Raw genomic sequence first — 27,518 nt, 5'->3', positions numbered from 1 at the left:
AGGGGGGAGGGGGGGGGTTGGGGAGAGAAGCTCAGAAGCTCCACAAGATGCCCCTGCACTATAAACACATCAGGTTTTGTATATTCTTTTCCCTGGTTTGTGTCTAATGGTCTGAAAAATACAGTAATTTATAGTGCAAGTTACTCTGGGAAAAACCTACATTTTACATGCCGGTATATGTATTACCAGTTTCCATGATAGTTGTCCTTTAATAATATATGCATCATAATAATAATGTGAAATTCTATGATCATTTCATAGCTTACTAATTAAATGTAATAATTATCCCAGCAGGATTTATGGTACTTACGTAGGGCCAAAGGTCTGTCCAACCTGTGCAGGCTGAAAGTCTCTCTTGACAGCATCATCATACGTGATCCTTTCCTTTGTGAGATGACAAGAGAGAGAATCTACGGGACAAGTCTCTCCAAACAACCTATAAACATAAAATGTAGTAGCTTTTATTAATATGATTGTATTTATAGAATGCAGCATATTAGGGCAGCCCTGTGGGGTAAGGGCTGTGTACTTAAAGGGATACTGTAGGGGGGGGGGGGGGGGGGGTCAGGGGAAAATGAGTTGAAGTTACCTGGGGCTTCTAATGGTCCCCCGCAGACATCCTGTGCCCCTGCAGCCACTCACTAGTGCTTCGGCCCCGCCTCTGGTTCACTTCTGGAATTTCAGACTTTAAAGTCTGAAAACCACTGCGCCTGCGTTGCTGTGTCCTCGATCCCGCTGATGTCACCAGGAGCATACTGCGCAGACACAGATCACACTGGGCCTATGCCGTACACTTCTGGTGCCATCAGCGAGAGTGAGGACACGGCAACGCAGGCGCAGTGGTTTTCAGACTTTAAAGTCTGAAATTCCAGAAGTGAACCAGAGGCGGGCCGGAGCATTGGGGAGTGGCTGCACGGGCACAGGATGTCTGCGGGGGACCATTAGAAGCCCCGGGTAAGTTCAACTCATTTTCCCCCGACCCCCCTACAGTATCCCTTTAAAAAAAATAAAAATAAATAAGGGCTGTGTATAAAAAAAAAAATCTGTTTGATTTTGAGAAAACAGTTACACAAAAGAATGATACAAGAAAGCAAATAATCCAATCATATGCAGTGTATCTACATTTATTAGCTGTAAACAGTGAAGCAAGACCTGTTAAATGGCACGCAAGGCAATTAGCGCTGATGCTGCCAAGGAGCACGAACAATGCTAAAAATAAGGCGGGGGTGGGGGACGAAGAAACTAGCTAGTTATTTCAATGAATGACACCCTATGTGTTACATTTATGTGGACTTGGCTTGAAAGTTCAAGTTCCAGGCAAAATGTTTTCCTGCAGTCCTTGTTTCTGTCTCAGGATTCATGACTTAATAGGAAGATTAAATCTAAAACCCTTCATGGTGTCCCTTTCCTCACACCAAACTTCCACAGCCATAGGCTACAGTCATTTCAGACGTTTATTCAGAGCCCTTTCCCCTACAGTCTGAACGGCATGATGCCGACTTATGGTGTGTACCTAGCATTAGATAGAGTCAGTTTCTTAATGTATTGACCCAAGCAATTCTTTTTAAGTTGAAATATTTTTTTTCATCAGAGGGGAAGAATGGAACATGTGTGTGATACATTGGTTAGATAGTTCAGATAAATCAGTCACAAAATTTGATTGTACTTCTTGAATATCCATTAACGGTACAATTTTCACTGATGTATCAACAAATCGATTAGATAAATGCAATCGTATTGGAAGACATAAATTCTGTTAATGTCCCAAATTCACTGAACGATTCTAAAGGTGATAGTTCGTCGATTGGCAATATGTTTCTTATAAGCAGTTGTGATGGATAGGAAATGCAAACCGGTTTGTTGATTGACATTTTATTTCAGATCACATTTATCTGATCCCTTCTGAGACCCTAGATGGAAATTGTACCGTTAGTGGGTACCTTTAATATAATTAAGCAGCCACTGCAAGGAACACTAAGACAGCCTTTGGGAAACACAAGAAGCACAGTCCTGGTGTAGATAGATTGGTACTGTATAAACAGGATATGGACATGGAATACACATGATCTGAGTTGTGTATTGAATACAATGGAACATCACTATTATACCCACTTCCCTCGCAGGTTGCAGTCAGTGAAGTACACATCCGAGATAAACTTCTCCACCCTTTCCAGGGTAGTTCTCCTATTCTTCAGGACCAGATGAGCTGCCTGGGCTCCCTGCTGCTCCATGCCTCTCTGTGCACTACTGCACTGTGATACAGCCGCAGCTGTCACTGGCTCACACCGGAAACGGAAGAGCAGAGATCGCTAAAATAAATACAGACTTTTCCTCGCTGTGCAAGAGTTGCAGTTTGGCACTTCCCTTCTGTGAGCAGTAGGTGGCAGCCTCCCGCTTATTATAGCCCTTTCCTCTATATCTATTGCTAGGTTTTGCTCTTTCCTTGTACAGGAAAACGTTTGTTGGCATAACGCGCTACATTGTAGCTAATGTTATTAGTTTTCTTTGCAAGTTACGCCTCTTTGGGTTGCATTAAAGAAGTTTTAGAAAGGCTTGTCTTTGCTAAGGTCACAAACTATTTTTTAGAAGGTTCAATCACTCTGATCGAAACTTGCAGAAATCTATGGCTCAACATGTCCAATCATAATTTTTAATGGTTTTACTAAAAATAGATTGAAATTATCGATGGACAGAATGAAAAAAAAAAGTCAGTTAATCAGGTGCAGGAAAGGAGTGGCAGTAGATCGGCCACTAGCGGTTTGATAATTTTCTAATAGCTCTGCGGAGATCTATCAAAAATCAATGTGGAGTGTGCGTAGCATTCGATTCCTCTTTGATCAGATATGTGAAGGATCGATCATATTGCCATAACGGGTGACAATTTATCAGCTTTACAGTTACGAGCCCTCAAACTTCAACTCCCAGAGCCTTCTGTGACATTTACACTATAGCCTATTTTACGCTATACGCTGAAAAGTTGATGCACTTTAACTTTTAGCAGTTCATTGTGAAAAAGCTTTCAGTTTTTCAGCATATGAAAGAGTAAATAGGGAAACATGGACATTACCTTGCACATTAGTTGTACTGTCAGTTATAACTGACAGCAAGTGAAGCTTCACTATGAAAGATACTACAACTGACAGCAACTGATTTAGTGTAAAAGAGCCAAATGTGAGTCACACACTGGGCATTCTGTGGCATTTATTATGTGGCTCATAAATGTCTTAGATTACTCTTTGTCTTATACTGCTCTTTCCTCCTCTAATGTCTGTCTTCTAAAAATCTGTATAGACAAATAAGTATGGTGGGTCACTGCATCAAACAGGTTTGTGAACACGTCATGTTGTATAGTGGGAGCTATCATGTGCATTTGCTAGTGGTGAACATAAAGAGGAACTGTAACCCAGGATTGAACTTCATCCCAATCATTAGCCGATACCCCCTTTACCATGAGAAATCTTTTCCATATCTCAAATAGATCATCAGGGACGTGGCTAATCTTCTGGTGAAGCCCCTCCCACAGTGTGATGTCAGGATTCCTTGTCTGTGAACTTCATTGCATTGTGGGAAATAACGTCTGTTTCCAACTGCCAAGCAACCAGCATCTCCCTGTGTGCATAGAACTCTCAGTAACAAACATTCCGTACAAACCACTTGGCAGAACTAAAGATGTCGCCACCAGAATGTAAAACCAACATTCCGCAGAGCTCGAAATAGGTTATCAGTTGTGCTCCCCTTCTATTATCCCACTCGCCCTCACACTTAGGCCTGCTGCACTTCTCTTATAACGCTACATGCATGTTCCACAGTAAGTCACAGTTTTCTTAGAGTGCGCTACCCATATAGTTCACATGCATGTCAATGCTGATGCCTTTAAAGGTTCCTACTGGACTATTGCTCAGTCACATCCACAATGATTCCGCAAAGCATCAAATCCGGCCACCACAATAAGCATCTGGTTATCCAGGTACTCAGGAAGCAGAAGTTGAAGAAAAAAGAGAAACACAAACAAATAGATCATAGTGCGGTCTGCTGTATTATTTTCACGGGAGGACCACCACCCTATGGGGGCCCAGTGATGTATAGTACCGCTACGGGATCACCTCTATCACCCTGTATAGTGACCAACAAATGGAACGCTCACCTTGCTGCAAGGCTGCCCCACCTCACAGACAGCAACTGCGTTTACAAGTCAGGACTGAATTCTCCTTCAGCAATCTTCATATATTCATATCTCAAAAAAGCAAGGAGTTTAAAATCAGGATGATACCGTTTATTAGCTAACTTAGAGATGGATAAACAGTGAGCTTTCGGCTTATAAAAAGCCTTCGTCGGACTGGTTCCTGACAAAAACTGAAAAACACAGCTTATATACACTGACATACAGAGGAGGAATATTCTTTAGCAAAAATAAATGCAATTAAATGTCTTAACTGTTACTCAGGAGGCTTTCCCAGGGTCCTGGCTAAATTGATAAAATCAACAGTTCCCTCAACATAACAAAGTAGCCTCTGGTGATGGGGAGACATCGTAAATTCAGAGTTCAAATTGTAACTGGGCTGGTTACATGCACCATTCATTCTAAGCTAAAGAGAATTGTGGCATGTGAAACCAGCACATGAAAGCAAATAAAATGAATGGCAGTAAACACCATCTTACACAGCATGTGGCACAAAAAATGAATCAAAAGATGGAAAAATTAAAAGAATTGTGGCATTTAAAACCCATTGTTTAAACCATCTTCTACAGTTTTGAACCAATGTATAAACTTTGTTTCTTGTGTTAGTCTCATGTTTTCTGATTTGAAGCCACCCATTAGTACAGTGACGCGAAAATTGCTTAAACTGTGTCCAGGTAAACAAAAGTGTGTTGGTATTGGGAGATCAGTATATTTTGTAATATCCTCTTTTCTGCTGTTAATAGTGAACCTGTGGTGTGTCATGCGATCACGCAGTGGTTGACTTGTTTCTCCCACATAAATTTCTTTGGGGCATTTTGCACACATAATCAGGTATACCACGTTAGATGAGTCGCAGGAAAAGGTACCATGTACTTTGTATTCCTGTTGTGTTCCTGGTATTAGTACACTGTCTGTGGAATGGATGTGTTTACAGGTCCCACACCTTTTCCCTTGGCAGGGGAATGTTCCATTCTCACTATCATCTGCTTAAGATTGGGTGGCTGTCGGAACACTAGGAGGGGAGGTTCATGGAATTAGAGGCCTGCAGCGGGTCGGGTTCGGGTACCCGAATTGATTTAAGCTGCGGGTCGGGTGCGGGTAGCAGTCTGCGGGTCGCGGGTAGTGAAAACAAACAAGTTACTTCTGACTGTGTCTTTTGCTTACTTTACTTTAAATGTTACTTTAAAATGTGCACTTTAGAAGAAAATGTAAAAAAGCGGGTCGCGGGTAGGGTATCGGGCCTGCGGGTCACGGGTCGGGTAGCGGTTCTGCGGGTGCGGGTCGGGTATCAAAATCACCAGAAAGTGGGTCGCGGGTCAAGTGCGGGTAGCGGGTGCGGGTATGAAAAAGTGGACCCGCGCAGGCCTCTACATGGAATATCTTTTTCAGTCTCTGATCCTTGTGTAGAACAGGATGAAGTTCTTTTGCAATCTTTCTTGAGATTTCCAGGCGTGGATTGTAGGGGACCTCCAGTGGGACACGGCTCTCTTCCTGGTTCTGCTTGTACTCCAGGAGCTGAGTCCTAGGGATGTTAGCTTTCTTGATTTGGGTCTCAGCCATTAGAGGATTGTATCCCTGTTTAATGAAATTCTTCTTCAGGTAACCCAGGTGTTTGTCTCTGTCATCCATGTTAGAACAGATCCGATTGCATCTTATTGCCTGGCTGTAAATTATGGAATTCTTTTTATGTTTGGGGTGGAAACTGTCATACCTGAGGTATGTGGGACGATCCGTCGGTTTGCGGTACATGGACGCTTGTAGGCTGTTCTCTCTGATGTATATGGTGGTGTCAAGAAAGTTAATCTCCCTGTGAGAGTAGCTCAGTTTCAGTTTGATTGTGGGATGGAAGGCATTGACAAAATCCTGTGAAATTGGATAAGATCCTCCTCACTTGCAGACCAGATCAAGATATCGTCTATAAAACGGAAGTAGGCCATATGTTTTATATGACAAGTATCCAGGTATTCTTCTTCAGTCTTTGCCATGAAGAGATTTGCGTACTGCGGTTCAAACCGTGAGCCCGTTGCCACTCCCATTTGCTCAAAGAAAGGGAATCACAAGATTATAGTGCAGTTAAACCTCACAAAGCTAGGTCAGCCACAGTATAGAACACACGTTTTCTGCTCACCCTCTACAGCCGCTGCCCACCCTTACAGACAGTTTTCAGCCTATTTCATATCCTGGGACAGACTCAGGTATATAGTTAGGGCTAAAACGCCTTCAATAGTGTAAAACCAATGATTTATTGGATAAGATCAAGAATTATACTCACCAAACATGTGATAAAATGCGCATATCAAAGTTAAAAAGCCAGGGGACATCTCTACCTGCTGCTGCTGGGCCGAGCAGGGGAAAGGACGCAACCAGCAGCAGGTAGAGACATCCCCTGGGTTTTTAACTTTGATATGCGCATTTTATCATGTTTGAGAGTATAATTCTTGATCTTATTCAATAAATCATTGGTTTTACACTATTGAAGGCATTTTAGCCCTAGCTATATACAGGACTTTACGCCGATCGTTAGGTGGTCCTGGGGCTGGCGCCACGTCCATGCCCATCGGCATGACGCGGTCGCCTAGTGGTTAATGCACATTTGGGAGGAACAGGAGACAGGGGTTCCGATGCTCACAATATCACACACCGTTACTACTGCACACCCAAATGACCACATCAGCCTGAACTTTCCCAGCATGTTTCACCGATACATTTAACCAATTTCGGCCTGAAATCCATTGCATCGTCAATTGTGCATGCTTGCTGCGGTACCAATTTTCATCCAATTCTATAATCATCAAATCGGATGGTTGATCGGCTGCCATATCCCTAGATACGTGATAATTTTACACTTTGTCCATAAAATGCCTTTTAAGCCATTAGCAACCAAGAAAATACGCTTAACATTACTTTTTCCAACTACTTTTCAGTACTTTTTCAATTGCAAAGGGCTAAAAAGTTATTTTAAAGAGAAGATGAAAAATTATCTCCATGGAGAAAACTTCAGAAATAAAGTGAATTAAGCAAAAAAAGTAAAGAAAGCAAAACAGGCACTGCATCAGCTCAGCATGGTTTGGCAAGCAGCCTATCAGCAAGCATTTGCATACAAGACGTTCAGAGGGCACAATCCGGGTAGTTAGATATCAGATGTAGCGTGCTCAAGCCAGTAAATGCACAGGTATCAGTCACAGATAGAAAAGAAGCAGGCTGGCACTTGCAAACTCTAAAGCAGTAAAATAGCTTTAACTCCGGCTGATACATTTAAAATATGCAAAGCATGTTACACATAAAGTTGCCTACCCTGTTGTTGACGGCTGTGGGGTGAGGTGGGGGGGCAGTGGGGTCGCCTAACCACCGTTTAGCTCCGTGACATCTTCAGAGGCTTCTGCGCACAAGCCTCTGAAGACGCCAGCCTGCTTCTTATGAAGTGAATTGAATAAGGGCCTGGGGTATCTAACATGAAGGAGAATCTCAAATTTGCAAAAATTTGTACCAGCCAACTATTATACTGGATAATTAGTCGGGCACCCCCAAAATAATTGACAAATAGTTGACATAGTCCTGGTTAGCACTTGAAACGAAAAGAAAAACCGAGAGCCCAGTATAGTGCAGTAAGTCTAACAATTGTTGGCGAAATTATTAACAGATGTGGATATACTCACAAACACGGGTTACCACATAGGCAACCACTTGAAATGCAGGTGGGAAGCATTAGAACCTGACCCCACTCAGGTTTAAGAAGTCGCTCTCTGTAGATAGAAAGAAGGGGACAGTCCCCTCCACCCAAGGTGGACTATATACTGTGCAAATTTGGACAGAGGCGCCAGGCAGGTTAAAATGATCTAAAAACAACTAAAAAGGAGGAGTACAGGTGGACTTACCTCCTGAAATGATGGACAATCGAGATTGTTCAAATCGCAAATAATTTATTTTGGCACTCCGCAACGCGTTTCGCAGGTATAGCCCGCGTCATCAAGCAAGGAGTGCGAGCTTGCACTCCTTGCCTGATGAAGCGGGTTATACCTGCGAAACGCGTTGCGGAGTGCCGAAATAAATAGTTATTTGCGATTTGAACAATCTCGATTGTCCATCATTTCAGGAGGTAAGTCCACCTGTACTCCTCCTTTTTAGTTGTTTTTAGATCATTTTAACCTGCCTGGCGCCTCTGTTCAAATTTGCATGGTCCTGGTTAGGGACAGTCTGTTTATGAATAGAACTTTACTGACTGGTCTTATGTACTGAACTGGACTGATTCTTCTATTTGTTATTTTCAGTCTGAGGGCTGGAACCTAGTAGAGCGATTTTTGAGCGTTTAGGAAGCAATTCAAAACACTAGCGATTTCCCTAAACACTCAGCTAATGTTGATGAATGGGCCAAATTCCACTGGAGCGATTGCGATTAGCAAAATCGCAAACCCAGGACCTGCACCATTTTTGAGCGTTAGCGTTTCTACAATGTAATGTATATAAACGCTGGTGTAATCGCTCATGAATCGCTATACAGAGCGATTCTGCTAGCGTTTTTGAATTACTGCACACTGTTAAAAAAAATGTAAATTAATTGATAGGACCAATCAGAATTAAATCGCTGGCAAAACGCTTAAACTTTTTAAAATTGCTGCCAAACACTCTTACAAAATGCTCATTAAAAACGCTAGCGATTGCAATTAGTGATTTGTAGTGGGTTCCAGGCCTAAGGCTCTATTCACACCTGCGTTTTCAAAATGCCAGCAATGATTTGCAGGAGTGATTTTTCCGTGATTTCAAGCAGAAAAATCACTGAACAGTGCAGCGATTTTGCCGCGAACGCATTTAGCGCTTCTATAGCACTGAAACGCGATTGCCGGGTAATCGCCTGAAAATGGTGCAGGCGACGCATTTGCGTTTCACATTTTTGCCCATTTTGGGGCGATTTGCGGCGATTAGCGCAAATTGCCCAAGTAAGAACGGGCCCATAGGGTTTGTTTACGCTAGCGCTTTTAAAAAGCGCTAGCATTTTGCCGAAATCGCGGCAAAACACTAGTGTGAATAGGGCCTTAAGGATATTGTGCACATGTAATTTTCTGGAAGATGCAATGTCCACTCCTGGATCTTCATGGTAATTTAAGTATTTTACTTATGGTATTTTTTTCTGGCTTCTTTCAAGATGGTTATTTCTTTCTTTAGATGATGGCCTCTACTGATACTGTAATGCTGGGACTGTAGCACCACTGCTTGGGAGGAAATGCTTGGGCTTGTTCAGAGTTCGTACAAGAGGAAATCCTCTCTAGACGTGTCTTTTTCCTCCAGCAATGTTCCATCACCCAGAACACTAAAGCCTAGTACACACTAGCAATTTTGATGGATCAATCATTGGTCAATTTTACCACCTCCATGTAGTATGAGGGCCAAACAGATTTTCAATTCTATGCAGATTATATAGGTAAATGGTCATACTACATGGAGGTGGTAAAATTGACCAATGATTGATCCATCAAAATTGCTAGTGTGTACTAGGCATTATTCCATAGTTAAGTTTGGTATGCCAGGGTTGCTGGATGGAGTGATAAGGGAGCAAATGATGGAGGGGACACCTGAGATTAGTGTAAAAATGATTTCACTTTATTAACATACATTTTTCTCATGTGAGGAGTTATTAAAAAAATAGCAATTTCAATAAAATTCAATTACAGTTAAAATTCACATAAAACAAGATATTTTATTACAAATCATAAACAAATAAAAAAGATTATTACTGTAGGAAGTATGCGTTTCAGTGTATAAAGCATCAGTGCGTTCTTGAAAGCAAGCCTGCAGGATCCACCAGCTACGATTTGTCTTCCGAATTAGGTACAGCTAAGGCAAAAAAAATTAGGCAATTATACATGAAAGAAAACACAACTTCTATATCCTATAAAATTTAAAATGATGTGAATATTTATTTTTTCAGTATTTAAAACCAAAGACCATAAATATATATACCGTATATACTCGCATATAAGCCGACCCGCATATAAGCCGACCCCCCAACTTTTCCCTGAAAAAACTGGGAAAAATGATTGACCCCCATATAAGCCGGGGGTAGGAAATGCTGGATTGGTGCAGCCCCCCAGTGTGTCCCAGTATAGCTAGTATAGTGCCCAGTATAGGTAGGTAGTGTCCAGTATAGCTAGTATAGTGCCCAGTATAGCTAGTAAAGTGCCCAGTATAGCCAGTATAGCGCCCAGTATGGGTAGGTAGTGCCTCAGTTTAGCTAGTATAGTGCCCAGTTTAGCTAGTATAGTGCCCCAGTATGGCTAGTAAAGTGCCCAGTTTAGCCAGTATAGTGCCCAGTTTAGCTAGTATAGTGCCCAGTTTAGCCAGTATAGTGCCCAGTTTAGCCAGTATAGTGCCCAGTTTAGCCAGTATAGTGCCCAGTTTAGCCAGTATAGTGCCCAGTTTAGCCAGTATAGTGCCCAGTTTAGCCAGTATAGTGCCCAGTTTAGCCAGTATAGTGCCCAGTTTAGCTAGTATAGTGCCCAGTTTAGCTAGTATAGTGCCCAGTTTAGCCAGTATAGTGCCCCAGTTTAGCTAGTATAGTGCCCAGTTTAGCTAGTATAGTGCCCAGTTTAGCTAGTATAGTGCCCAGTTTAGCCAATATAGTGCCCAGTTTAGCCAATATAGTGCCCAGTTTAGCTAGTATAGTGCCCAGTTTAGCCAATATAGTGCCCAGTTTAGCCAGTATAGTGCCCAGTTTAGCCAGTATAGTGCCCAGTTTAGCCAGTATAGTGCCCAGCATAGGTAGGTAGTACTCCCGGCTCCCTCCCCGCCGCTGCTATTACCTGCAGGCAGCGGCCGCTTCCTAATCCGCGTTCCTCTTCTTAAACTTTTCAGCGTGTATCACAGCAGCGCGCCCGGCGCTGCTGCTGTGACGATGCAGAGTGCAGGAAAGAGCGCGGCTCCCTATAACGGCGATCTGTATCGCCGTTACCAAGGGAACCGCTCTTTCCTGCCCCTGCATCGTCACAGCAGCAGCGCCGGGCGCGCTGCTGTGATACACGCTGAAAAGTTTAAGAAGAGGAACGCGGATTAGGAAGCGGCCGCTGCCTGCAGGTAATAGCAGCGGCGCCCGCGGGGGGAGCGGGGAGGGGGGGGAGCGGGGCGCGGAACACCCACCACCCACCACTATACCACCAGGGAAGACTCGCATACAAGCCGACCCCCCAACTTTTGACCCCCTTTTTGGGGGTCAAAAATTCGGCTTGTATGCGAGTATATACGGTACTCCCCTTAAAGGACTGTTCTGAGTAAAAAAATAAAAAACAAACAAGATCTACTTACCTGGGACTTCCCCAAGCCCCTGGCATTCCCGGTGGCCCCTCTGTTGCAGATCCAGACCATGCCAGGTCGGCATCTTCTGCGCCTGCGTGCGGCCGCTCGTGATTGAGCTCATGGCCTGGAGTGTTCTGCACTGCCGACCTCGCCAGGTCGGGATCTGCAATGGAGGGAACTCCGGAGCTGCGGGGAGGGACAGATCGGCTACCATGGGCTGAAGGAAGCCCCAGGTAAGTAGGTCTTGGTTTTTTTTTCCATTTAAAGGACAAAGGATCTGTGCTTTAAAGAGGAACCGTAGTGACATATTATAGAATGTGTTCAATTACTCAGGATACCCACTTTTACGCTAATTATTTTAGTTTTGGAAACACTTCCTACAGCTATTGCTGTATATATTGGTATGTAGTCCTGCCCTCCCCAGTGATGTCACAGCCTAGGCTGTTTGCTTAGCTATGCAGAATTCTCCTCTTAGAGCATTCTGGGAGACCGGGTATTTTTTTTCTACTGGCTTACAAACACGGAGTAAACAAACATTCCACAGTGATGCACCTGGCAGCATTAAAGATGTAACCACCTGTGATAAATTTCAGAATGTAAATCAGGGAGAGGAAAGATTTTACAGTTGGCAAACCTACTAAATAATTTGTAATAAGTAATAGAATAAAAAAAATAAGCAATTTTATTAATTACACCATATTCAGTAAAGTTCCTCTAGCAACCAATTTCCCTGAACAGTTTTTGCTTTGCAAACAGCCTTTTTCCTTTGTACTGTCCACATTGAAAGATCATCTGAACTTTAAGAACAACTGAACCGAGAGGTATATGGAGGCGGCCATATTTCCTTTAAGCAATACCAGTCGCCTGGCTGTCCTGCTGCTCCTCTGCCTTCTGATACTTTTAGCAATAGACCCTGAACAAGCATGCAGCAGATCAGGCGTTTGACATTGTCAGATCTGACCAGGTTAGCTGCCTGCTTGTTTCTGGTGCGATTCAGACACTACTGCAGCCAAATAGATCAGCAGGGCTGCCAGGCAACTGGTACGGTTTACAATAATGATATATATCATAAATATGGTATATCCCTTTCATTACAATTGTCCTTTAAAGAGGAACCATTCACTGCTCACAACTAAAATGACAAGGACTTAAATCAACTTGTGAAGACTCCCGTCAACTGGGACCACATATCTCTACTAACCATACAAGTTATTGGATGGCAAACAGTATCTATTCCAACACTGCAAACATCTTGTAGTTCTGTGCATTTATGATCACCGTATACATTATAAAACAGTCCAGACAAAACCTAAACATCAGAGGAATACTCACCAGATTTTCTGCGCAGTTTGGTGTTCACCTTTGGAGAATTTGATGGTGCAGTCTTCCTGACAGATTTTATTTGCCTGGGTTTAGGAGAATTCCGTGGTGGGTGGCTCAGTTCAGGCTTTGGCTTCCTGGCTCTGGATTTAGGAGTAGCCACATCCTCCGCTACCTGCAGCTTAGCTCTGCCTCTCTTTGCAGGGGTTTTTACAGCTGATCCTTGGCTAGATGGCTCCTGGACAGTTTTGCGTCTTCCTGGAGTCTGCTTTACAAGTTCTCCTTCTGTTTTTATTTTCTTATCCACTTTTACTTTTTTCGCTGTTACACCCCTCCTCTTTTTGGTAGTTTTTTCAACTGGCTCAGTTTCTATCTCTTCTATTTTTTCTTTCTTTACAGCTGCTGAACTCGCTCGACCAGCTTTTCTTTTAGTTGTAGTCTTTTCAATCTGTAGCAAAGAACCATTGCAGATTAAGTCTCCATTTCTACACATGTAGTCATTTAAAGTGTAACTAAACCTACAATAGAGAAATAACACCAAAGGGCTAGTGTTGTCTAGTTCTTCCCTCCTAGTCTTACTATTAGCCAATGCAAACTTCTGTATTTGGTGAGGTTTACTGTCGCCTGTCAAACACCATTATTATTGTCTGTGCTAGAACCATGCCATTGCTACCTAGATCCATTTGGTCCTGTAGCTCATAAACTAATGTTAGGCACAGATGTCACCTACGGGTACTCTATGGACGCTCAGATAGCAGGAACTAGGTAGCAGTGACATGGTCATAACTTGAGATAGGGACAGGGAAAGAGAAGAGATTCCTCACACCCAACTACTGCATCTAAAGAAAATGGCAGCAGTTCAGCCCCTTTTCCATGGGAGGCTGAAGCTTGTAAATACACCACTTGTCAGCCGATTTCCTGCACCAACCAGGCCCTTCATAATGCTTGGCATTTGAAAGGGGCCTCCCTTTGGAGATAAATTTGAGAGCAGCAGTTGCACATGTCGTGTTTTTTTACCACCAGGTAACACCACTGTCTGTCAAATGATGACAAACATGGCATTGTAAATGCTGGCTGTTTAGCTGCATGTAACTGCAGCTGGAAGGCACTCGTGGCTGGCAGCCGGGAACCTTAACTGTCTGACAAGCACGCAATTCAGCCCCAAGTGGAAAATGAGCCTTAGTGTGAAATGTGTTCCGGTCTCTTATTCTTAATGTACACGTTTATTTTATAGGTCTATGGTTGCCCTTAAAGACGCTACCTAATGAAGGAGCTACCTTCATAATTGGTTTTGTTTTTACGTTTTGTTTTTTTAAAGGTATTGTAATGCATATTTGGCTAAAATTTATTTGAAAACCTTCATGTTGAGCCTCTGATAAAGCAGCTAGCAGGCTGAGTGATGCACTTACCTAAATGTGTAGCCAAGCTTTGCAAATACATCATGTAAATATTTTTTTTTTTTTTTTTTTACTTAAACAGCTTATTTTAAGGGACAACTGTAACAAGAGGGATACAGAGGCTGCCATATTTATTTCCTTTAAGCAATACCAGTTGTCTGGCTCCCCTGGTGATCCTCTGTCTCTGATACTTTTATACATAGACCCTGAACAAACATGCAGCATATCAGGTGTTTCTGACAATATTGTCAGATCTGACAAGATTAGCTGCATGCTTGTTTCTGTTGTTCTACAGACACCACTGCAGCCAAATAGATCAGCAAGGCTGCCAGGCAACTGGTATTGTTTATAAGGAAACAAATATGGCTGCCCCCTTATCTCTTTCCCTTCAGGTGTGCTTTAAAATGTATGTGAAAGTTTTGTACTTGAAGAAAGTACAAATTTATAATGACTCAAAGCTAAATGACAAAATCCAGTTTTTTTTTTACTAATTTAATATTCACTTACATAGTTAGCAATCCCAGGAGTGAGGATCTTTTTGCTTATATAACTAGAATTATGAGATTCTTTCCTAATTGAAAATTTCTCTTGACAAATCAGCTGTCAGTTGTATTAAAGCAAATGTACTGATTCTTTCCTGGGAGATATATAAAAGTGCAGCCTTAGCTCTGGTGTTAGGTTAATATACTATACATTCCTAAGTTATGAATTGGGCCGCTTCTGAAGCCTAAGCGCTTCAGCATATTTATTTAGCCAGCAAGTAAAAAGTCACTATTATTCCTCTTTACAGCGTCCCAAAACAATCAGTGTTCTCATACATCTGACATTAAGCCCAGAATTCATTTTGCTTATCAGCAAAACACAGAAGAATAAGGGGGCCCATACACTGAGCCGATTAATCGCAAATCAATTGACCGATCGATTTGAGGCCGATTTGACATGCTGGAAAATGTAGGTCGATCTATTGAGATTGCTTATTTTGCATTGGACCTAATGGAAATCTGATGGCAAACAAAATGCCATCAGATCGATTTTCAATAGATTTCATACTGAGATCTATTGGAAAGCTGTTCCTAGTAAAAAATGTTCCTAAACACATCAGATAGATCAGAAATCTATCTGATGATCTATCTGCTGCTAATCTAACGAGTGTATGGCCACCTTAAATGTGGAAAAACACAACATCAATGGTCCTGTGTGCAAATCAGAGACAAAAAGTTTACTTGGAAAGATTCTTTTTCCAGTGAAATAAAGAAAGTGAATTCTGCTCAACGGGAAGAAAGACAGCAGGAATTACAGGTGCTTGCATTAGAATCCTATAAGTATTTTACATTAGCTGAGCTGTATAATGAATCATTGTACAAAAACGTTTTCCAGAACATACCTTGGGTTGTTTGTTGTCCACATCCGCAGATTTACGTTTTTGCTTTACCTTGCTCTTGCTCCCTAAAACATTTAGAGAAATAAAATAAAACAATGGATCAATAAAAATGATTACTGTTTGCAAGTCATTAGATAAACTGAAGCATGTTCTACTAAGGAGGATTGTATTGGGCATCACAACGTATAAACAACTGTGCACAGGTCCCCTGACAGTGCATAGAGCACTTTCTGCTCCTGGCAGCAATCCATACTCAGGAAGCAGGAAGAAAGATTATCCCAGCTGCTGTTTTGGAGGTTCATTTAAACCTATAAAGAAACATTTTAGTGATGTACAAAGAGGCTTTTTTTTAACACAAAGATAAACAGCTGCAAAATAATTATGGTACTTATAGTGGCTAGAGCTTTATAAAAAAAAAGAAGAAAAAAAAGAAAAAAAGATACTCACCTAAGGAGAGGTAAGGAGAGGGAAAGCTCTAGGTCCTATAGAGCCTTCCTGTTCCTCCGAAGGTTCCCGCGCTGGTTTCCCAGTTAGCAGTCTCCGACTGATGGGTCAGAGACTGCTCTTTTCGGCAGTCTTCAAACGCACGAGTGGCTGCTCGTACTGCTTATGCGCGAGCACACTCTCTCGCGCATGCGCAGTACGGAGCAGCACGTCTTCGGGAGCACTAGAGCTCCTGAAGTCTGCCGGAGTCGCCTGCAGTGGGAGAGAGCAGTCATCAACCCATCAGTCAGAGACTTCTAACGGGAGAGCCAGCGCGGGAACTACAGGAGGAACAGGAAGGCTCCATAGGACCCAGAACCTTCCCTCTCTTTAGGGGAGAGAGTGTGTGTGTGTGTGTGTGAGTGTGTGAGTGTGTGAGTGTGTGAGTGTGTGTGTGAGTGTGTGAGTGTGTGAGTGTGTGAGTGTGTGAGTGTGTGTGTGTGTGTGTGTGTGTGTGTGTGTGTGTGTGTGAGTGTGTGAGTGTGTGTGTGTGTGTGTGAGTGTGTGTGTGTGTGAGTGAGTGTGTGTGTGTGTGTGTGAGTGTGAGTGTGTGAGTGTGTGTGTGTCTGTGTGTGTGAGTGTGTGTGTGAGTGTGTGTGCTCTTCAGACTCACCTTAAGGGCCCGGGTTCAAATCTCGGCTTTTCCCAGTTAGTGAGCCAGCACCTATTCAGTAAGGAGTTCTTGGGCAAGACTCCCTAACACTGCTACTGCCTACTGAGTTCGTTCTAGTGGGTGTGTGATTCAGACACTACTGACCAGAAAGGTCAGCAGGATTGCCGGGGCATCTTGTATTGTTTACAAGGAAATAGACAAGGCAAACTCCATATTCCTCTCGCATCAGGTTCCTTTTAAAATTGCAGAGCAAGCCATGTGAACAGGTGGTATTCTACTTGTTTTACACTGTGCTCTGAAAAAGATAGTCTGTAACACCTTCAGAGATTCCTCAAAGGTTTACGATAACCCACAAGCAGCACAAGAGACCATTCTCCTGTTTAACCTTTGCTTATCTCTGTGGTGCACTAATGCAATTGAAGCATCTGTATACATTTGTCGCAACATCTGCACAGGCACCACAATCAACTATACACTGCAGCCATGGACTACTGAATGCTGCCATTTGTCATTATTGCAGTTCTAAAGAGGTTTTTTTCCTCAGATTCTACATATATTATGTCAGTGACAACAGACAGCAAAGGAAATAGAAATATACACTCACCTTTTGGAGCAAGTGGGCCTGGATCTCCCTGTCATGAGAAAAACACAAGCAAATTAACCTTGTACACAATTTCACGCATTTTAACACCTTTTAACTTCTTTTAAATGAATAATTACGCTCAGCAGCATGCAATATAACAAGACAAGTCTAGTCACCTTTATTGAGCACAAAATACATAACAAAAAGCTAAGCTTACGATAGTAGTAGCAGGATTTATGTTACGAAAAAAAAAGGCAACAGCTGTCATAACTGCAATGTAACCAGTTTCCTACATCAAGTACAATTACGCTAAGTTCCCACTACACGCTTGCATTTTACATATGAGAATTCACATGCAAATTTTCACATGTAAAGAATATTTTTTCATGGTCATCATACATTATAGCCGCATATATAAGGATTTAGCAATTTACACATGAAACCACTGAGAGTCATTATGAGCGATTCAGATGCAACTTGGTGTAGAATGTGAAAAAAATGCAGCAGCCTGGTTTTATTTTTTCCCCCCTGCAGCAAAACATGAACAAAAATGTGTATTTAATGTACACAAGCCCATTTACTTTCATTAGCATGCAGATTTTCATTACAGAAAAATGCTAACAAAATGCATAAATGGAAAAGAGACCTTAAAGTGAACACGAGGTGAGAGTGATATAGCAGCTGCCATATTTGTCTCCTTTTAAACAAAAGCAGTTGCCCAGCAGCCCTGCTGGTCCTATTTGGCTGCTGAAGTGCCTGAAGTACACCAGAAACAATCATGCAGCTAATCTTGTCAGGTCTGACAATAATGTTCTGATTTGCAGCATGCTTGTTCAAGGTCTATGGCTGAAATTATTAGAAGCAGAGGATCAGCAGGATAGCCAGGCAACTGGTATTGCGTAAAAGGGGGGAGGGGGAGAGGGAGAGAGAGAATTTTTCAGGAAAAGCTGCATTAAATATAAATATAGTGTAAATAATTGCACAGTCCCCTGCTCACCTTTACCAAACAATGAAAAATATGGAAGAATGAATAAGTGCCCGATTCCGCTAAAGCTGAATCTGGCCTGGATCTGCAAGCATGTTGTGCAAAATGCTGACTATTGCTCCTATGATTTGCCGTCCGAATAGCACTGTGGTCCGACTTTGGACAGCATACGCTGCAGTTTCCCGCAGGACGCATCCGTATTCCTATAGCTGTGCATGGCACAGCAAAATGATTCGGATGCATACTCCCATTACTACAAGAGCTGCCTTGTGTCCTGCAAGACGCACACCAGAGGCATGCCAGCTAACTGGAAACTGGCCCTTAGGGCTTTAACAGGTTGCTGCCAAAATGTCGAGTGAAGAAAGCTGGCACTCAGCTGAAACGCGTTTATCGATTGTGGTTGTGTTGGGCCACTGTTGCTGGAGGAGGTGTGAGAAGCCTGTGCTGTTTGCAGCATCCATGTGAGTGGAGAGGGGAGAGGCTGCTGCGTGTTCCCCTGACTACTTCCATACCATCTTTCCCCCACAGGGAGACGTCCCTGATGGGGCAGCAATCTGAGAAGCCATCTAAACTCACCTGCTCCCCCGCAGCCTTAGCGGGGTAGAGCGCAGCATGCGGTGACTCAACCACCTAAGGCCCGGAACCTGTGTCGTGTCACTACTGCATGCACCCAGGAGGGTGCTGGTAAGCTAAATCACAACTCTGTTGATTGATTATTATAACCCTGAAGCACATATTTGCACTGTGAACTGCTGCTACCTGCTGCATATGCTCTGCATCCCTGTTTGTGCTGGATAATACTATACACAAGCTTGCTGCTGGAGTAGCTTGGACTTGCATATTAGGTTGAATGTATTCATCATCCTGAAGCATATATTTGCATTGTGAACCCTACCTGAAACCAGATGGTCCTCCCATTACTGTCCTTCATAGTTTTCATCCCAGGGACAAAATAACACTGCAGCCAGTTTACAAAGCCAGTATAGTCTTCTGATTTGTCATAGTCATATACTGTAGATCCTAAAAGGAAAATATTTTATGTTTACATTATAACTATAGCCATTATATATTTTATCACAAAGAACAATTAACATTGCAGGCCACGGACTATGGGGTAATACTCCTCACTTGCAACATTTCTGCTTGCACAATCCAAACTTTAACTTAAACCCATAAATGAGTTGCCTTCATTCCTGCTTGACCATAAAGTAACTTACATTTATCACGTCAATGTTTAGAAAAGTCTTTGGATGGCATAAAAGCTTGGTCAAATGTTCCCTACAGAGGGCTACAAAAAGAAGTGTCACTGCTGTCAGAATTTTACTTACAAGGACTCAAAAGAGTCAAAAAACTGCTGATTTCCATCTTCATTCTGGGTCAGCACGTGAGACAATATTAGAAGCAGAGGACAAGCACCTCGTGGGCAAGTAGCTTGACGTCAGCAATGGCACTCTCCATACTCCTACCACTTGTTTTTTTCTTAATCAACACAGCTTGTCATGGACATTACTTTGGCTTTTGGAACAAGGAAAAGGAACAGCATAATGAGGCCTCGAGTCTGATATCTACTCCAAGTGGTAAAGGAGAGCTCCACCATTCACCATTAGGAAGCATGGGTGGAGGAGAGTGTGTCAAAAATTAGTTTAAGAATCTAAATCAATGTTAAAATATATTGAGTAATAGAAAGGCATTGCCTGATAATTGTTAACTTATTTGTAGATTTGTAAGATTAGAAATGCACATTTGTAGTATCACACAGGAGAACAGGAAGCCAGAGACTCTGTGCTCTGCATTTGCCTTTCTCAGTGTATGCGAGAATAACTACTGAAACAACTGTCCTGCTTCTAGCTGTCATTTTACAAAGCTAATTTCCACATGAAAGATTAGCATGGCTGGTTGTCATGGCTAAACAGGAAGAAATGCTTCCTACACATAAAGCCTGGGCGGCAGCTTCATGTTCCTGACTGGGAAAGCTGTTCTATGTTAATTATCCACTAATTTCGGAAGCAGAATCACTCAACTAGAGATAGTCAATGCTTCCCAATAAAGCCCCATAATTTACAAAACCATGTGTACAAGCAACATCTCAAACAGTAACCTCAATTATAATAAATAAGTGAGTGTGCAGAAGTGGCCAAAAGTAGTATTACCAAGATTAAGGAAAGAAAAGACCAGCCATGATACTGCACCAAACCACAATGAATTGAACAATAATCTCCTTAATAGGTCGAATTCACATAAAAACAATAACAATCAAGATGCAGTGGAATTATGAATACATCAATGTTAAGGCAATTAGTAAGACAATATAATTAGACAGGATAGCAGCAGGCATCTGAACTGGTAAGGGGTGTGTCCTCACGCTCTCTTCCCTCACACCACGTTTTCTTCGCTACTACACTGGCTCTTCCCTCCCTGATTAAATTAGATTGCTCACTGTTTGGTTTGCTGATTTCACTTGCAGATTCACTTTAGGTTTATTCTCATTTCTTTGGATGCACTGTTGTGCTGATTAACCTTTTTTATTGCATAAGACACTTTACTATACTCTGTCATTTGGGGCCAGGCTGTTGAGAAAAGTGGTACACATGTACATACACATGCATTTGCACTTTAGTCACTAAGCCAGTGGTTCTCAACCTGGGGTCCGCGGACCCCTGGGGGTACATCGGCAGCTGTCAGGGGGTCCCCCAGGGGCCGCAGACAAAATGGCGGATCTCGCCCCCAGGAGAGACCTGTCGGGCACGGCAGGCAGTGTCAGGGCGCAGCAACTTACTTATCCCCGTTCCTGTGTGGACTCCTGTCCGCCTAGCGTCCTGTCGCCATGTTTACCCGGCAGTCGCTCAGGACGTCAGAGTTGCTGCCGGAAGTAACCATAGCGGGAAGACGCGGCGAGAGGAGGAGAGCCCAGCGAGAGGAGTCTGCGCGGGAACGGGGCTATGTAAGATTATACTGGGGTACTATCTGGCTATCTGTACTGGGGCACCACCTGGCTATCTACACTGGGGCACTACCAGGCTATCTATACTGGGGCACTACCAGGCTATCTATACTGGGGCTAGTATCGCTAGTATTTGGCTCTACCCACATCATGTAATTACCACGCCCACTTTTTCAACCCGGCGCACTTTGCGCGTCGCTTTTTCCGGTAGGGGGTACATTTGCCTAGGGATCACTCACAAAGGGGTACACATGCTAAAAAGGTTGAGAACCACTGCACTAAGCTGATGGTGAGGTGGCCATACTATGTTGTCATTAAAGTTTTTTTATTTGGACCAGTCTGTTACATATTTTGGTGCTGCCCTGTCAAATTATATTGGCTTACTAATTGCCTTAACATTGATGTATTTATCATTCCACCGCATTGTTTTTATGTGAACTTGACCCAATAAAGAGAGATTATTGTTCAATTCATTGTGGTTTGGTGTGGTATCATGGCCGATCCTTTCTTTTATTAAAAGTACCGCTGAGTGGGGTTTTGAACATACTTTAATATATCATTTGATTTCTTCTGCTGTGACATATCACAGCACGATCCTCCTACCCTCCAGCTCCCCCTCTACAACCTGCTCTACTGAGTTGTTGATGATGATGGGCAGGGAGGAAGTGTCAGTACTTCCTCCTCTCTGCCCGTCCTTAGCTCCGCCCCCTGCACCTTATAGTTTACAGTTACAAGTCTCAGACTGCACACAGCGCACAGAGGAACTGCGCTGTGTGCGGGCTTGTGATAATTGAGATCAGAGCGATAGTTTACCAACATACACTATCGCTCTGATCTCAATTATCACAGGCCCGCATACAGCGCAGTTCCCCTGCGCAGTCTGAGATCGGAACTGTAAGCTATGAGGTGCAGGGTGTGGAGCTAAGGATGGGCAGAGAGGAGGAAGTACTGACACTTCCTCCCTGCCCATCATCGCCGTTCTGCTCTAGTCGAAGATTTCCACTGAGCAGAATGGGAGACATGGGGGGTGCTAAGGTGCTGTGAGGTATGTCACAGCACCAAAACTGAAACAGTATAACAAGTATATTATATACTGCCCGGTTCAAGGGTACTTTAAAGTTGGCTTTAAAGCCCCGTACCTAGGCTTGATTATTAGTCATCTGAAACGGACGATAATGACTGCCCTAAACGAGGTATGTGTACGGTAGCGCCCCGCTGCCAACCCGCAAGCTATCTGCCAGTCAGATTAACTGGGCCAAACAACAGCCAACTGCATTGTGCACACTCATGTGTTGGTCTGTCGTCCCCCCGCATAGCAACAGAACGAGTCATTAGCTATACAGCTGACTTCACATCTGTAAAGCCCGGCCCAGCGATGTCACCCAATGGGATCAATTCCAGATCCATGGGCAACCTTGATCAAGTGCGTGTACGCACCTTAAGAACAATTAGTAAGGCAGATGAGAGACACATTCTATTCACAATTACAGTAAACAAGAAAATGGCAACCCATATAAATTTGCTTTACTTAGAAAGACTTTGACATAGGGTTGTTTTAAGTTCAGACCTAAAGCAATGGTCAATTCATGCCAGACATTTTCAGCCCAGCAATCCCTCATCCAACCCCTGCTGCACAGTATGCACTGTGCTATGGAGAAGGGAGGGGAGCAACAGTTGAGCTCCTACTAGCAGGAGCTTCTATGTAAATTTGCCTCCAAAATATATCCACAATAAATAAGGTTTTACAAGAAAGGGAGAAAGGGGGAGGGTGGGGGAGGAGAGGATATATTTGCCAAAGCAAGGGGGGGGTGGGGAAGAAAAATCGATGGGGAAACTAATTGTTGGATTTTGCCAACAATACACTGCAGTGTACTGACATCTGCAGTGTACTGAATACTGAAATCCCATATTATAGGTGACTTGGTAGAACGATCTACGGGTGTGATAGCTTCTAGTGTACAGATGCTGGAAAATTAACAGACCAGTTGTGCACATACCTAGCTCAATGACCTCTAATGGAACCAAGTGGCAAAGCTGCAAAATATCTGGATTTTCTTTCTTAATCTTTATTTTCTTGCTGAGGGAAAGGTCACTGTTCTATGGAGACAGGAGATAAACTCATTCCCTATTTTGCATGTAAACACCAATTCAAATGTCTATTATAACCAGTCAATCATGATCACAATAACAGAAAAGATTCATAAATTAATAAACAGAAATTCATAAACAGGCTTCCTGGGAGTGCAGGGAGATGCTTGAAAGTCAGTTTTGTGGAAAAGCTGCTGGTGGATGCCACAAGAATACTGGGTGAAGGCATCTGTTTAGGATCTTATTACATACAGTGCCAAGTTATTCTGGAGGAGAGGTTAGGCATCTGGGAAACTTTAAAATCCTGGAGTTTCTACTTAAAGTTGTGTACACACATCCAATCGTCATTGGTCAAGTTTTACCACTTTCATGTAGCATGAGGTCCAATAGATTTTGAATACATTGAAGAAATTGTGTGGGTAAGCTCTCACACTACACTGAAGTGGTAAAATTAGCTAGTCAAGATTGGATGTATGTACGCAACTAATGGTGGCCATTAACGATACAATCCCACAGCCGACCGATCATTGCGGTAATCGATCGGTTGAGCCCATTTAAGGACAAATTCCTGCTAACCATACTGATCAGATCAAGGAGATCAATCCGAAAAAAAAAAAATAGATTCCATTAACTACTTTAGGACCGAGGGGTTTCAAATCTATGCCCCGTTTTGGTGGAAACAGCTATTCCCACAATGCAACGAGGTTCACAGAAACTGTCAGGAAAATGGTCCTCACAGTTTCCTGTGGGAGCGGTTTCACCACAATATTAGCCATACAGAGCACCCTGATGAACCATTTGTGAAAAGGAAAAGATTTCTTATGTAAAATGGGGTATCAGCTACTCTTGGTCACGGTTTCTCTTTAAGCTTTGTGTCCTTCCACAAATATAATACCAAAAGTATACCATAAATATACTTATCCTTTTAACATAAAGTGTTCTTGTAGGGAGAAAAGTTACATACTTACCTCAGAAAGAGAAGCCTATGGATTAGGGTCTCTCTAACCCCAACTGACAAAAGCATGTTGAGTAAGTATCTCAAGGCCACACTTCTACTAGGCATGCATGGACCTTACTTGTGCATGCCCAGTGTGGATGTGCTCATCCACTGCTGGGAGCTCAGACAGAAGAGAAGATGGACCCTGTGTTAAAATGGGGGCTCAATGAGAATTCAGAAAGCCTTGGGGCCATCCAAAAGCATCTAACGACATAGGTAAATATCTAAAATGGACTGCCCATTACAGGTCTGCTTTAACCACTTGCCGACTGCCCCCAGCCGATGGGCGTCGGCAAAGACTGGGCCTAAACGACCGCAATACGCCCATCGGCGGAGGCGGCAGGCGTGGTTATGCGGCGATCGCGTCATTTGTGACGCGATCAGCCGCCGGCGACTGGCTCCGACCTCCTCGCGCTGTAACCCGCCGGCCGTTCGGAAGCGCCGGCGGGTTACTAGCACCCGGATCGCCGCATGTACATAGTTTAATAGGCTTTGTAATGTATACAAAGCCTATTATACTGGCTGCCTGGTCCCAGGGACCACCAGGGCAGGCTGCAGCCACCCTAGTCTGCACCAAGCACACTGATCCTGCCCCCCCTTCCCTCTGATCGCCCATAGCACCCTTCAGACCCCCCCCCCTGCCCACCCCCCAGACCCCTGTTTGCACCCAATCACCTCCCTAATCACCCATCAATCACTCCCTGTCACTATCTATAAACGCTATTTTTTTTTAACCCTAAACTGCCCCCTGCTCCCTCCTGATCACCCCCCCCCCCACCCCTCAGATTTCCCCCCGGGTACTGTATGCATCTATCCCCCCTGATCACCTGCCAATCACCTGTCAATCACCCATCAATCACCCCCTGTCACTGCCACCCATCAATCACCCCCTGTCACTGCCACACATCAATCAGCCCCTAACCTGCCCCTTGCGGGCAATCTGATCACCCACTCACACCAATAGATCGCCCGCAGATCCGACATCAGATCACCTCCCAAGTGCAGTGTTTACATCTGTTCTCTACCCTAAACACCCACTAATTACCCATCAATCACCCCCTATCACCACCTGTCACCCATCAGAATAGACCCTAATCTGCCCCTTGCGGGCACCCAATCACCCGCCCCACACTCTCAGATTGCCCTCAGACCCCCCCTTATCAATTCGCCAGTGCAATATTTACATCTGTTCTTCCCTGTAATAACCCACTGATCACCTGTCAATCACCCCCTGTCACTGCCACCCATCAATCACCCCCTGTCACTGCCACCCATCAATCAGCCCCTAACCTGCCCCTTGCGGGCAATCTGATCACCCACCCACACCATCAGATTGCCCCAGACCTACCCTCAGATCACCTCCAAAGTGCATTGTTTACATCTGTTCTGCCATCTAATCACCCACTGATCACCCATCAATCAGCCCCTGTCACTGATACCCATCAGATTAGACCCCTATCTGCCCCTAGGGCACCCAAACACCCGCCCACACCCTCAGAACGCCCTCAGACCCCAGCCCTGATCACCTCGCCAGTGCATTGCTTGCATCTATTTCCCCCCTGAGAAGATTTTATTTTTTGTCACAAGTTAGCGGAAAATGACACTTTGTGAAAAAACACAATTAAAATCAATTTCCGCTAACTTGTGACCAAAAAAAAAAATCTTCTATGAACTCACCATACTCCTAACGGAATACCTTGGGGTGTCTTCTTTCTAAAATGGGGTCATTTGTGGGGTTCCTATACTGCCCTGGCATTTTAGGGGCCCTAAACCGTGAGGAGTAGTCTTGAAACCAAATGTCGCAAAATGACCTGTGAAATCCTAAAGGTACTCATTGGACTTTTGGCCCCTTAGCGCACTTAGGGTGCAAAAAAATGCCACACATGTGGTATCGCCGTACTCAGGAGAATTAGTATAATGTGTTTTGGGGTGTATTTTTACACATACCCATGCTGAGTGGGAGAAAGATCTCTGTAAATGGACAATTGTGTGTAAAAAAAATGAAAAAAATTGTCATTTACAGAGATATTTCTCCCACCCAGCATCGGTATGTGTAAAAATACACCCCAAAACACATTATACTACTTCTACTGAGTACGGCAATACCACATGTGTGGCACTTTTTTGCAGCCTAACTGCGCTAAGGGGCCAAAAGTCCAATGAGCACCTTTAGGCTTTACAGGGGTGCTTACAAATTAGCACCCCCCAAAATGCGAGGACAGTGAACACACCCCACAAATGATCCCATTTTGGAAAGTAGACACTTCAAGGTATTCAGAGAGGGGCATGATGAGTCCGTGGCAGATTTCATTTTTTTTTTGTCGCAAGTTAGAAGAAATGGAAACTTTTTTTTTTTTCACAAAGTGTCATTTTCCGCTTACTTGTGACAAAAAATAATATCTTCTATGAACTCACTATGCCTCTCAGTGAATACTTTGGGATGTCTTCTTTCCAAAACGGGGTCATTTGGGGGGTATTTATACTATCCTGGAATTTTAGCACCTCATGAAACATGACAGGGGGTCAGAAAAGTCAGAGATGCTTGAAAATGGGAAAATTCACTTTTGGCACCATAGTTTGTAAACGCTATAACTTTTATCCAATCCAATAAATATACACTGAATGTTTTTTTTTTTTATCAAAGACATGTAGCAGAATAACTTTCGCGCTCAAATGTATAGGAAATTTTACTATATTTGAAAAATGTCAGCACAGAAAGTTAAAAAAGTCATTTTTTGACAAAATTCGTGTCTTTTTTGATGAATATAATAAAAAGTAAAACTCGCAGCAGCAATCAAATAGCACCAAAAGAAAGCTGTATTAGTGACAAGAAAAGGAGGTAAAATTCATTTAGGTTGTAGGTTGTATGACCGAGCAATAAACCGTTAAAGCTGCAGTGGTCTGACTGGAAAAAAAAAGGCTCTGGTCCTTAAGGGGCGAAAAGACTGTGGTCCTCAAGTGGTTAAGTGTGGTTCAGGGTTACAACATTAAACAATATTACGCAAGGACCTTACAGTGATAAACAATGGTACACAAAGAAGTGAGGAAAAAAATGGTGCACAAAGATAAATATAGCAGACGAGTCACTGAGTCCATATGGTGGTGGAGAAGAGCACACAGGGAGAAGGGCCATGACAAATAGGGTTCAAATCTAAGTGGGGATAAGAGGGACGTTGGGAAAAAGGACACATGGGAAGGTAAGGGGGGGAGGGGGGAGAGAAGGTGTGGATCTATGGCAGGTAAGCAATTGTGAACAATTGGGTCTT

General features: G+C 43.3%; 2 protein-coding genes across 2 annotated transcripts in view; both read right to left on the bottom strand.

Moving 5' to 3' along the window:
* MAN2C1 (mannosidase alpha class 2C member 1) overlaps positions 1 to 2,280 on the bottom strand; it is a 45,580-nt gene extending 43,300 nt beyond the window's left edge. Inside the window, exons 1-2 of the mRNA XM_068275605.1 lie at positions 2,113 to 2,280; positions 311 to 436 (exon numbers count right to left, since the gene is read on the bottom strand). Of these exons, the coding sequence (XP_068131706.1) occupies positions 311 to 436; positions 2,113 to 2,231 (245 nt within the window). The 5' untranslated portion in view covers positions 2,232 to 2,280. The remainder of the gene's footprint in view (positions 1 to 310; positions 437 to 2,112) is intronic.
* A 7,473-nt stretch (positions 2,281 to 9,753) lies between these two features.
* Positions 9,754 to 27,518, bottom strand: part of NEIL1 (nei like DNA glycosylase 1) — a 30,532-nt gene continuing 12,767 nt past the window's right edge. Inside the window, exons 6-11 of the mRNA XM_068272558.1 lie at positions 23,165 to 23,264; positions 19,122 to 19,246; positions 17,263 to 17,290; positions 15,566 to 15,627; positions 12,797 to 13,232; positions 9,754 to 10,009 (exon numbers count right to left, since the gene is read on the bottom strand). Coding sequence (XP_068128659.1) covers positions 9,981 to 10,009; positions 12,797 to 13,232; positions 15,566 to 15,627; positions 17,263 to 17,290; positions 19,122 to 19,246; positions 23,165 to 23,264 — 780 coding nt within the window. The 3' untranslated portion in view covers positions 9,754 to 9,980. The remainder of the gene's footprint in view (positions 10,010 to 12,796; positions 13,233 to 15,565; positions 15,628 to 17,262; positions 17,291 to 19,121; positions 19,247 to 23,164; positions 23,265 to 27,518) is intronic.

The sequence above is a fragment of the Hyperolius riggenbachi genome, chromosome 3 (assembly GCF_040937935.1).
Source record: "Hyperolius riggenbachi isolate aHypRig1 chromosome 3, aHypRig1.pri, whole genome shotgun sequence".
Classification (NCBI taxonomy): Eukaryota; Metazoa; Chordata; class Amphibia; order Anura; family Hyperoliidae; genus Hyperolius; species Hyperolius riggenbachi.
Note: the sequence above shows the minus strand (reverse complement) of the source record. Positions and strands in the feature narration are given on the sequence as shown.